This window comes from Molossus molossus, unplaced genomic scaffold, assembly GCF_014108415.1.
Source record: "Molossus molossus isolate mMolMol1 unplaced genomic scaffold, mMolMol1.p scaffold_m16_p_13, whole genome shotgun sequence".
Taxonomy (NCBI): Eukaryota; Metazoa; Chordata; class Mammalia; order Chiroptera; family Molossidae; genus Molossus; species Molossus molossus.
Window position 1 is genome coordinate 78,942,903 of NW_023425348.1, and position 12,447 is coordinate 78,955,349.

The following is a 12,447-nucleotide window of genomic DNA, read 5'->3' on the forward strand; positions in this document are numbered from 1 at the left end:
GAATGACACATTAAAAGGAGCATCTGGGTGCAGGAATGAGACAGTGTCAAGTGCTGTATCTTCTGGGAAGCCTCACCTGATATTCCCACCACTGTGCGCCTAACACAGTCACGTATCAGTTCAGCCACAGTTACTGAACATCAGCACTAATGCAGGAGCTAGAATTGCAGGAATGAGTACTATCTTGTCCTGTTTGGGAAAACCTCCTTTATAGGGGCTTTTTGTTGTGGCGTGGGGTCTCTCTTTTCTCCTGCAAAGGAAAGTTCAAACATCCCACATTTAGGTAATGGGGCAGAAGGTGACATTTATATTCTGTAACTCATAAGTGAGAAAAGAAAATCTTAAGTGTTTTTAACTGGGACTCTGACCAAACTCAACTGTCTGCTTAGAGAAAACAGATCATTCTGCCTTACTTCAACGTCTGTGCTTCCTATTTGCATGTTTTATTTTTGTTTTCACCAAACTCAGGCATTATTATTTCACTTGCTAGCTGATCACTTCGGATGAATACTCTGGTTTTCAGTATTTCTTTCTCCTCTTCCTCCTTTCCTTTCATCTCCTACTAAAATAAGTCAAGGGTAAACTGAGAGAAAGAGACTTATGTTCTCAAATACTTTTCACACTGTCTTGATTTGGAAAAATGAGGAAAATAGCCTTCATTTAGGGTGAGTTGCGGAGTTTGTTTTCCTAGGTGTCGGTCTCTGCCTGGCATCATCCTTTGTCAACAGGCTCGATGATTACTGAAGTGTAGCAAGTTCCTCTCAGTCTTGCGAACATGGTGCTAACACTTGTGATTATGATGATGGTGATGATGATGGTGGTGGTAGTGGTGGTGATGGTGATTATTATGATGGTGATGGTGATGGTGATGATGGTGATTATTATGGTGATGATGGTGGTGGTGGTCTTTTCCATTGACTCAGGCCTTAGGTCAATACATAATGCACATGTCTGTCCTGATTTCAGTATCCTGAGCACTTCTCTATCCCCAAAGGCAACAAAGAATCCTTGCCTGCTTTCTCCAAAGCTGCCTGCCACGTGTGGGACAGTATGAGGCTAATCTCAGGTCCATCCACATAAGGACCTTCCTCAGAAACTGCTACTCTATTTTCTCATGATGTCATTGGCAGGGTTTCTGAGTCTTCCCATTTTTATCTTAAGCTCAGAAAAATAGAGTGTTTACCTCAAGTTTTCAGAATTCCCAACTTATTTTGTTTCTTCTGTGTCTCTCTTCTTCTCTTCATTTCTTCTCTCTCTCTGTCTCTGTCTCTGTCTCTGTCTCTCTGTCTCCACTATCTCTTCCTTTTTATATCTTTTGATCTTCTTTTTTTTTAGGCTTACATATTAATATCTAAACTCAGTTATAGTAGTTCTTAGAACACTCCGATCTCTCTCACCAAAGCCAGTTTTTGTCTTTGTTTTCTTTACACCAAAACCACTTGCTAAGTCTCCTTGTGGACTTAGAAACTTGTTTGAAAGCTCAAGGCTGGGTTCTAGGCTGTGTTCTCACCCTCTCCAAATGATCAAAACCTTCACTGCAGTAGCTGGAGAAATAGCTGCAGGGCAACCGGGAAAACTGAGATTTTCAAAAAGGGTATTATTTGTATATTAATATAAATAATACAGGCTCACATTTACTGACAGCCTCCTCTAAACCTAGGTCTATCTATTCCCCAAACACTGCCTCATAACATTTATCTCTGTGGAAAAATAAATAGATCAAGGGAGAATCGTCCTTCTCAGACCAGGCTTAGTGATTATGCCATTCAAGAAATGTAAGTAGATTTGGTGCTTTTATTTATTTATTCATTTATTTTAAATTTTATTTTATTTTTCTATTGATTTTAGAGAGAGAGGAAGGGAGAGAGAGAGATAGAAATATCAATGAGCAAGAACATCGATTGGCTGCCTCCTGCATGCCTGTGACCCAAAACCTGGGCATGTGCCCTGACCGGGAATTGAATCTGTGACCTCTTGGTACACGGGTTGATGCTCAACCACTGAGTCACATCGGCCAGGCAGAAATGTAGGTAGATTTTAAAAAATATATAAAACTTCAAGTTCCTCTTATTTACTTTAAATAATAACAAGAACAAAGAATCCATTTGTTGAATATTATCAGTTAGTATATTTTTCCTAAATTTGTTGTCGTCTGTATCCCAAAGCATATACTATTCTGAATATGAGAATTGTTTAGATAATAATTTTTTTTTTTTTTTTTTCAAATCTTTATTGTTGGATGTAAAATGTATTACAGATGTTCCACATTTTCCCCCCATTGACCCCCCTCCTCCCCACTCCCATACCCCTCCCACCTTTTCCCACACTATTGTCTGTGTCCATTGGTTATGCATATAAGTTCTTTGGTTTATTTCTTCCCACCCCCCCCCCAACCCCTTTCCCTTTGAGGTTTGTCAGTCTAGCAATGAGTTTGTGCTTCTTAATCCCTTCACCTTTTTCACCCATTCCCCCAACCCCCTTCCCAACTGGCAACCAATAAAATGTTCTCTGTATCTATGAGAATGTTTCTGTTCTTCCTGTTCATTTTGTTTGTAGATTCCATTGTTGATAGATATGTATTCATTGCCATTTTGTTTGTTCATACATTTTATCTTTTTCTTCAAAAAGACCCTTCATCATTTCATACAATAACGGTTTGGTGGTGATGAACTCCTTTAACTTTTTCTTGTCTGGGAAAGTTTTTGTATGTCCATCGATTCTAAATGACAGCTTTGCAGGATAGAGTAATTTTGGTTGTAGGTTCTTGGTTTTCATCACTCTGAATATTTCTTGCCACTCCCTTCTGGCCTGCAAAGTTTCTTTTGAGAAATCAGCTGACAGCCTAATGGGTACTCCCTTGTAGGTAACTAGCTGCCTTTCTCTTGCTGCTTTTAATATTCTCTCTTTGTCTTGAACCTTTTGCATTTTGATGATGATGTGTCTTGGTGTGGGCCTCTTGGGGTTCATCTTGTTTGGGACTCTCTGTGCTTCCTGGACTTGTATGTCTGTTTCCTTCACCAAGTTAGGAAAGTTTTCTGCCATTATTGTTTCAAACAGGTTTTCGATTTCTTGTTCTCTCTCTTCTCCTTCGGGCACCCCCAAGATGCGAATGTTGGCACGCTTGAAGTTATCCCAGAGGCTCCTTACTCTATCCTCATTTTTTTTAATTCTTTTTTCTTTTTGCTCTTCTGATTGGGGATTTTTTGCTTCCTTATATTCCAAATCGATGGTTTGCTCCTTGGATCTACATACTCTATTATTGAAGCTGTGTAAATTATTCTTTATTTCAGTTAATGCCTCCTTTAATTCTAACTGTGTATCCATGATTTCTAACTGGTACTTTTTTATGCTCTTGATGCCCTCCCTAAGTTCACTGAGGTTCTCACTAAGTTCATTGAGCATCCTTATAAGCAGTATTTTGAACTCAGTATCTGTTAGGTTGCTTATCTCCCTTTCGCTTAGTTCTTTTATTGGGGTTTTGTTCTGTTCTTTCATTTGGGACCTGTTTCTTTGTATCCTCATTTTGGCTGCCTCCCTGTGTTTGTTTCTGTGTATTACTTAATGAGAGGTATGGGGCTCGCTGAGACCCGGTGCTGCTCGTTTGAAAGAATTTAGGAAAAACCTGAAGCAGGATCCAAGACCGGCCAATCCTATGGTTAAGCAAGTGGCAACCGCTTGAAAGTTGTGTGGGGCGGGGCCTCAGGGAGTCAGCAGGGCGGGGCTACGAGTGTGAGCCAGGTTGCTGGAGTCCCAGATATGGCTTCTGTCTGCCGCCCCCGGGAAGGGCTCACCAAAGGAACAAAGGCCTCTGACAGCACGTTTGTCCCCGAGGAAGCCCCCTCTCCAGCTCTCGCTCCAGTGCCAAACAGCTCAGTTCTTCCCTGTGTGTCTCTGGTGCCCCTCGAGCTGCCTCCCTCCGAGCTTAGAGGGAGAGAGTCCGATAAGTCCGTGCGCGGGCCCTTTAAGGAGCTTCCTGGGGCTCCAGCCGCTTCAGCCTCCCTGAGCCTCAGTTCCCGCTGGTTTTTCCAGCCAGAAGTTATGGGGACTCTCTTCCTGGCACTGGAACCCTGAGCGGGACACCTGGTGTGGGACGGGGACCCCTCAGTCCTCAGGAAGGACCTTCCCAGCCGCGGGATCCTCCTGATTTTTATCCACCACGCTTGGGTGTGGGACCAGCCCGTTTCGCCGCTGCGCGCTCCGCTGCCGCTGCGCCGCCGCCCCTCCTACCGGTCTGGATGTAGCTGCTTTTTTTTTTTTTTTCCTTAGTTCCGTAGTTGTACGACTTCCATTCAGCTTGATTTCAGGCGGTTTTGAATGATGGTTGTTCTGTAGTTTAGTTGTAACTTTGATGTGGTTGTGGGAGGACGCGATACCGCGTTTACCTTAGATAATAATTTTTTTTAAAGGGAGTCTGAGAAGTGTTAAGTTTGCCCCAGGTCACATGGCTCAGAGCATGGAAGTCAGCGGATGCCTGAGTTTGGGCTGACACCTTTTAGAGAGTGACAGTACAAAAGGGTGTCGAAGGTGAGAGGCACTGAGAGGTCAGGTCAGAGGTCATGATTCCTGTTGAGCTGTATTTAGTAGTGTTCCCCACCAGTGTCTTTGCCTCTGGAATGGGGGGTAAGCTTCTCCTGCTCATGGTCACACGGGGGATGGAAACAAAGATCACAGTGATGATGAGTCAGCGTGGACCACTATCAGCAGGACGCAGGAGATCTGTTTATTCTGCACACGTTTTGAAGTGCATACCAGAAACATACAGTGAGGCAGGGCACCCTCTCGGCCCTGCAGAAGCTCCGAGTCCAGTGTTATCTACTTCCTAGAGCAGTCTGTTCTCAGATTGGTTCTGGGCTTGTGGAAACAGCTTGCAGACTCCCACCACCAGGATGCCGCCTCCCTGGATCATGCGCCCCCAGGTGCAGCTCACAGCTAGGTCCCAGGAGCACACGTAGAGAATGGCGGTGTTACAGTATCCAAATACCATCTGCTTCAGGATCCTGGGGTATACTTTCGCTCAAGTCCCACTATGTCCAGAAAAAAAAAAAAGTTCAAAATGTTCATCTTCTCTTATCACTACATCCATGTGAGTGGTATTATAATAAAAGCCACAGTTATTTGTCCATCTGGGCCATAGATATGCTGGGTATATGACAGTCATCACCATCCTGTTCCCTCCCGAGGAACCGGTGACAGGTTTGATGATCAGTAGTTGGTGCTGATGTGAGGGTCTCAGGGAAGTCAGGAGTTGACAGAGCACACGAAGCTGACAGGTGCTGGGCTGGGGTCAAACCTGTCCCCGTTACTCCAAAGACTCTGAATCTGCCCCTCGGCTTCGCGGCTGAAACCGGTTCCTCTGATGGTGGTGATGGGGAGGCGGGGGCCTGTGAGACCAGCCTCCGAAAGCCTGAGTAAAGAACTGACTGCATTTCATGTTCCCCCTTTTCTTCCTGCCGGTGAGGGAACTGCCTGGGCGGATCAGACAGCGGCTCAGGCAGCGGGGGTGGCGAGGAAAGGTGTCCGCTGCCCTGGAGCCTGGGGCCGGCTAACAGCACCCGAGTTGCCTCTGGAGTGAGCGTCCCGCCCCGGCCTCACCTAGCCCCAGCCGTGGAGGGACAATGTCACCGCAGCTGTGCAAGGATCACATGTCGGCAGCACCACCCGCAGGAGATCAGGGGCATGGGCCTCCCTCTGCGCTGCCTGCCGAATCCCCAGCGCGCTGGTCGTCATGGCGACGAGGGCCCTGTTTGAGCAGGTGCCTTCTGGTGTCTCAGACACGGGTGACTCAGACGACGAGGGACACGACCGAGGATCTGCAGCCGGCCCTGCCGCTCCGGCAGGAGGGCTCTGAAGCCCGTGGGGCTCCGGGCAGTGGTCACAGAGTTAGGAAGGCGGAAAAGTCAGAAATCCAAGTCAGGTCCTCTTGAGAGAACTCCCGGTCCCCAACCCCCATGGCTTCACCTGGTCTGGAGGTGCAGGTCCCAGACTTGTCCTGGCTGCTCAGCGGCGATGCTTTCTGAACCTCAGGAGGAGCACGACGGTGTGTTCTCTCCTGACTCTCCTCCCAGCTCCTCCCTGTGCAGAACACAGGAGCCAGCTAGACGCAGGGGGATTCCCAGCCCTGCTCCGAGTCAGCGCGAAGTGGCAGAAATAGGGCAGTGACCCCAAAGAATGAGCATGCTTTCGAGTGTGTGTGTGTGTGTGTGTGTGTGTGTACACGCGCGCGCTCAGGGGGTGTTTTTCCTTGAATAACAATTGCCTTTCTTAAGCACTTGGAAGTTTTTTCTTTTTTATTAATTAATTTTTGTTACAGATGTTTCTCCTTTTTCCCCCACTGATTCCCCCTCCCCCTCCCTCCCTGCCCTTTCCCCAGTTTGTTGTCCGTGTCCACTGTTCATGCATACATGCATATACGTTCTGTGGTTTCTCTCTCCCCCTTTTCAATTGGACTTCAGGGTGCTTTGCAGGAGTAAAAGAAACCAGTTATGAAGTTGAAAGTCACCTCACCTGAACTTCTACCATGGACAGCTCCCACACCCAGGCCCATTGACTGCCCCTCACCATTCCATCCTCCGTCTCCTCTCACCAACTGTACCAACAGGAGACGTGGAATACCTGCCCCAGAAGGAAAAACAGAACCATAACATTCTGAGCACTATTAGTCTGCTATGTGCAGAAACTGCATTTCTTTAATATGACCTGTTTCTTTTTCTTGTCTTTTAATTCCAGCTGGCCCCTCCAGCACCCTGCCTCGTCCAGCCCCCTGCCTCCTCCAGCCCCTGCCTCGTCCAGCCCCTGCCTCATCCAGCACCTGCCTCGTCCAGTCCCCTGCCTCCTCCAGCCCCTGCCTCGTCCAGCCCCCTGCTCGTCCAGCCCCCTGCTCGTCCAGCCCCTGCCTCGTCCAGCCCCCTGCTTGTCCAGCCCCTGCCTCTTCCAACCCCCTGCTCGTCCAGCCCCTGCCTCTTCCAGCCCCTGCCTCGTCCAGCCCCCTGCCTCGTCCAGCCCCCTGCTCGTCCAGCCCCCTGCTCGTCCAGCCCCTGCCTCTTCCAGCCCCCTGCTCGTCCAGCCCCTGCCTCTTCCAACCCCCTGCTCGTCCAGCCCCTGCCTCTTCCAACCCCCTGCTCGTCCAGCCCCTGCCTCTTCCAGCCCCTGCCTCGTCCAGCCCCTGCCTCGTCCAGCCCCCTGCCTCGTCCAGTCCCTGCCTCTTCCAGCCCCTTGCTCGTCCAGCCCCTGCCTCGTCCAGCCCCCTGCTTGTCCAGCCCCTGCCTCGTCCAACCCCTGCCTCGTCCAGCCCCTGCCTCGTCCAGCACCCTGCTCGTCCAGCACCTGCCTCGTCCAGCCCCTGCTCGTCCTGCCCCTGCCTCGTCCAGCCCCCTGCTTGTCCAGCACCTGCCTCGTCCAGCCCCTGCTCGTCCTGCCCCTGCCTCGTCCAGCCCCCTGCTCGTCCAGCACCTGCCTCGTCCAGCCCCTGCCTTGTCCAGCCCCTGCCTCGTCCAGCCCCCTGCTTGTCCAGCCCCTGCCTCGTCCAGCCCCTGCTCGTCCAGCACCTGCCTCGTCCAGCCCCTGCTCCTCCAGCCCCTGCCTCGTCCAGCCCCTGCTCGTCCAGCCCCTGCCTCGTCCAGCACCTGCCTCGTCCAGCCCCCTGCCTCGTCCAGCCCCCTGCTCGTCCAGCCCCTGCTCGTCCAGCCCCTGCCTCGTCCAGCACCTGCCTCGTCCAGCCCCTGCTCCTCCAGCCCCTGCCTCGTCCAGCCCCTGCTCCTCCAGCCCCTGCCTCGTCCAGCCCCTGCCTCGTCCAGCCCCTGCTCCTCCAGCCCCTGCCTCGTCCAGCCCCTGCTCCTCCAGCCCCTGCCTCGTCCAGCCCCTGCCTCGTCCAGCCCCTGCTCGTCCAGCCCCCTGCCTCGTCCAGCCCCTGCCTCTTCCAGCCCCTGCATTGTCCAGCACCCGCCTCGTCCAGCACCCAACTCACCCAGCACCCAACTCACCCATCTCCCTCTCCCTTGCATAACCACTCCTTTAACCATTAAGTCCTCAGGACAATGAGGTTTTGATCAAAGTTAAATAATCTTAGGAACAAAGCCTCAGTGTTTGAACAGAGACAGAGTTTCAGCCAAACTAAAGATAACTTCTAGCCTCAGTAGTGTTTCAGCTCCAGGCCCCGAAAAGCAGTGAAAATGTTAGAGTAGGTAGCTAACTATTAATAAAGGAAGGAAGAAAATGGAATCAGGTTTTAAAAAGCCTAATCTACCAGGAAGCTACAGCTTCACACACTCCCCAGGGGATCACAGCATTTCCCCACAAAGGGGGTTAGCACCTCTCCCTCCTGATTAGGGAGAAAGGAAGGACCAGCTGCCAATCTCCCTGGGGAACTGCCCTAAGGGGAAGGAAGAGGGGAAATTCCTCTGCTGAGCACATGCCCAGTAGAAGCCAAGATGACAACTACAAAGGCCTGTCAGTCTAGCCTGGGGAAAGGATCTGATTGGATAAGAGGCACAGAACCCCAGAAGATCTAGGGACTGGATCAGTTAAGGGAAAGACCCACTTAGCCCAGGAAAGATTGGGAAGTTGATTGATTAGTTTGAATAAGTGTCTAATGTTTTTCAAGACCGAGATAATATAACCCAAGCTTAACAAAGCGCTCTCTCTCTCTCTCTCTCCTGGTAACATGTGCTTGCTGGGGCGGGCTGGGGTGCTCACATTTCTCTCCATAGCAGCTTTGTGGCCCTAGCAGCCACCTTCAGACCGCGTGGACTAGGCCACAGCGTCCAGGAACACACCTGGAAACAGAAGCTAAGCTGACCAGATGGGGATGGAGACGTAGACTGAACCAACAGCACAGATATCTGGACACTGGCCCTATTTCTGGGCCTGATGAAGCCAAGGCTGGACTTTTCCACAGCGGGTTGGAGCTGAACGTGGGACAGCCCCTTGCCAGCCACCACCTCCCACGCGTGGGCCCTGGGATGCCTTCCTCATGACTCTGTGAAAGGGTCCGTTCCACCAGCAAGAAAGCCAGACGGAGACACCAGGGCTGACAGGACCAGCCGCACTGATCCACCGCCCACCCTAATGCCGACCAATCAGTGGAGACCACGACCCTGAGCACAACCCTGACTCCCTGTCACCATGATGAGCGATGTTTTCCTACATGGTCCCTGAAGCCATCGGGAGCCAGGTCTTTGAGTATTAGCTCACCTGTCCCCAGGCACGGGCCACTCCCCCCACTAGTAACCCCTTACTTCCTTTGCTGCAAACTCCTGTTTGGGTCTTGTTGGGCTTTGATGCTTGCAGGGAGACAGACCCTTCACCCAGTTACACAGGCGTTGGGGGAACATTTCCTCATGAAATCCGACAGTACAGCATCTGGAGGTCAGTGCAACTATCTCTATTTTACAGAAGAGATATTGGACTTCAAAGCGCTTAAGCAATTTACCCTAAATCAGAGACAGAACATGGGTCCATATGCAGGTCTTTATTGTCACTAAACTCCCATTTTTATTCCTATGACACTGGCACACCACACTGTCCCTCAAAAAGGAGAAACTACCCTCTCGTCTCTGGTGATTTTGAAATTTAACTGTTAAGACTTAGAATCTTGCTATTTTTTGATGCCATGTCTGAAAACCCTTATCTCAATCTTTATTGCTAATAATAACCAATATTTGTTCGATGATTTTACTATGTCCATTTCATACCTCTATAGCATTAGAAATATGTAAAAGAATTGCATTTACTTTTTTAAAGGTATATAAATGTCGGCTTCAGGAGATTGTTTGCCCAAGGTCGCATGGGTTATGTAGGTGTGAGTCAGAATCTGAACCCAGGTCTGTCCGCTTCCAGAGCAGAGCACTGACTTCCTATGCTATGCCATGGGACACAGTTCTTACAAGCTTTCTGGGGGGGGGGGGGGGAGGCAGAGTTATTATATATTTTTTTCTCTTGGTTCCCATGGAAATAAAGCTAAACCCCAGGGTATTTGAGGCTTAAGCAAGGGTATTTCAAGAAATGTAAGAAGCCTTCCCTTTATGTTTTGTGGGGTTTTGTTTTGTGTTGTTTGAATTCTGGAACGTCCCCAGTGCCTATTGTTTGGGATTGGATACGTTGTATGGGCAACCTAAGTCTGCGACTGAAATGACTTTCACAAAAGCTTTCCATCCAGGGTGTGCTCCACAGAGATCAATGCACTTAATATTCATTTCAGGCTAATTAGCTAAAGCAAGGGTCCCATGAGCACCAAGAGCCAGGAGAAGGGACAATTCAGGACATCTTAGTCTAATTCCTCTTTAAATGCTAATAGCTTTGAGATTATTCTATTAACAGGCAGTATTAGAAAAGGGAAAAAAGGGCCTGTTTCACTTAATAAAGGGATCACCAAATGGCTCAGGATGCTTGTAACAGCCTGAGTAATTGTCTATTCATTTGGGTCGAACTACTGCGGGCATCAGGAAAATATAACTAAGTAGAGCAATCCATGTTATGAACAGCCTGCAACAGGGCTTCATTGTGAAACATCCGCTGATCCCCGTGGGCTTACTTGCCTGGTAGAAAATAGATCAGCCCTACAACAGAGAGTGGGGACACCTTCCCTTGGATGCGCCATATGGAACATAAAAGGCTAATGCAACACATCCTGCCACCTAAACAATGTGTTTGGGTAAAGGGGCAAAGGAGTCTGGGACTGGACACTGCATCTCCTCTAGAAAACCGAAAAGACTTGTGGTCAGATCCTGGTTTCTCCTTAGTAACCCCAAATACACCTGCCCGAGACCGCAAGAGTTTTGTAGCTCTATGGCTCTCCCGCTATTTATTAGAATATTAATGGGAAAGTTATCTCACTGTTCTAACTCTTGGTTTTCTCACCTAGAAAATGAGCACAGTCATAGCATCAAGCTCACAGAGTTGTTGTGAGGATTAAATGTGTGCAACGAGACCGAGCCATAGCAAATGTTCAACAGTAGACATTCAATAGGTGGCTGTAACTGTTACCTGGCTCAGTTTCAGAGGCTGGCTCTGTCAACGACACCTGGGAGGGTCAGGGACAAGGTGATCATCTTAGGAGATGAGGCATTTATTATTCAAGAAGGATCCATCCAAAGAGCAGGTCCTGCCCAAAGAGATGGAGTATACACTTGTTAGGTGAGTGGTAGCATCAGCTTATTCTTGGACTTTAATTTTTTTACTTTCATAGAGAGTCAGAAAATAAGAGAGCCGCCCTGGCCGGTTTGCTCAGTGGTTAGAACGTTGGCCCACAGACCAAAGAGTTGTGGGTTCGATTCCGGTCAAGGGCATGTACTTTGGTTGTGGTTTGGTCCCCGGTCCTGGCTGGGGTCGTGTGGGAAGCAACCAATCGATGTGTCTCTCTCACATCAATGTTTCTTTCTCGTTCACTCTCCCTCCCGCACTGTCTGAAAATAAATGTAAAAATATCCTCGGGTGAGAATTAAAAAAAAAAAAGAAAAGAAGAGAGCCATTTGGGGAGGGAGTTGGCGAAAACTCTGCCGTGTTTCTGTCTCCAGCTGAACAGGCAGAGGTTCGGCAAAGATGCACAGTTCTAACAGCTGTACACGCTCTGTCTCGGCCAGGACTGTGGCTGAATCCAGAAGAGCTTCTGAAAATGTGGAGGCTAGATCCTAATCCAGATGTGCTGAACCAGAATCTCCAGGTGATAATACCAGGGAGTGTGGCTTTTCCAAAATTTCCTCCGGACACGGGGACACGTTCTGTGGGCTGGAGTCCGAACAGCACTGAGCTCAGGAAGTGGGTGAGAGCCTGCTGCACCACGTCGTCACCTTTGTGCGGGGACCTGTCCGAACACCTTCCACAGTGCAGCTTGCGCTGCTGTCTCATAGGGATGTACCCGAGGCCCACGGGGACAGTCACTCGGCACAACACCGAGAGCCTATGTGCCTCACGCCTGCGTCCCTCTGCTATTGAGCTATAAGCAAATGGGAAATAAAAGACGGTTCTTCATAACAGCCTTTGCTGTCCCATCAGGCCTCCTTTGTCCTCATCCTCCTCTTGCCTACAAGTAGGGACCAGAAGTAGCGCAACAGGAGTTTTCAGCAGATATATATAAAACGCTAGTGACCACGAGCACACCTTAGATGTGACTGTTGGACTTCCACTGCAAATGGCCGCCTCAGCCCGTTCATAAAGCCAGAATCAGGGTGGCATTTATTTCAGATATTATTTTTGTCAAAGTGCCTTCAGAAGGTAGAACATAAATACATCCAGGAGTGGAACTTCTGGGTCATGAGTCCGGTATACGTTTAGCTTAGGCAAATACGCCCCAAAGTTTCTCAATGCAACAGAACCAATGTACACTCCCTCCTAGAATATGTGAGTTCCAACTCTTTCGTATCCTCATCAAGATACAGGCTTTTCAGATTTTAATTTTAGCCAGTCTGGTGAAGGTGTACTGGGATCTCATTGTGGGTTTAATGTGCATTTCCT

General features: G+C 49.2%; 1 protein-coding gene across 1 annotated transcript; it reads left to right on the plus strand.

The window, feature by feature from the left end:
* The first annotated feature begins 5,725 nt into the window (after positions 1 to 5,725).
* LOC118628651 (extensin-like) lies at positions 5,726 to 11,935 on the plus strand. The gene is made up of 3 exons (XM_036259600.1): positions 5,726 to 5,833; positions 6,727 to 7,693; positions 11,577 to 11,935. Exons 1-3 carry the CDS (start codon positions 5,726 to 5,728, stop codon positions 11,933 to 11,935), a joined length of 1,434 nt encoding a protein of 477 aa, XP_036115493.1.
* Positions 11,936 to 12,447: the final 512 nt, after the last annotated feature.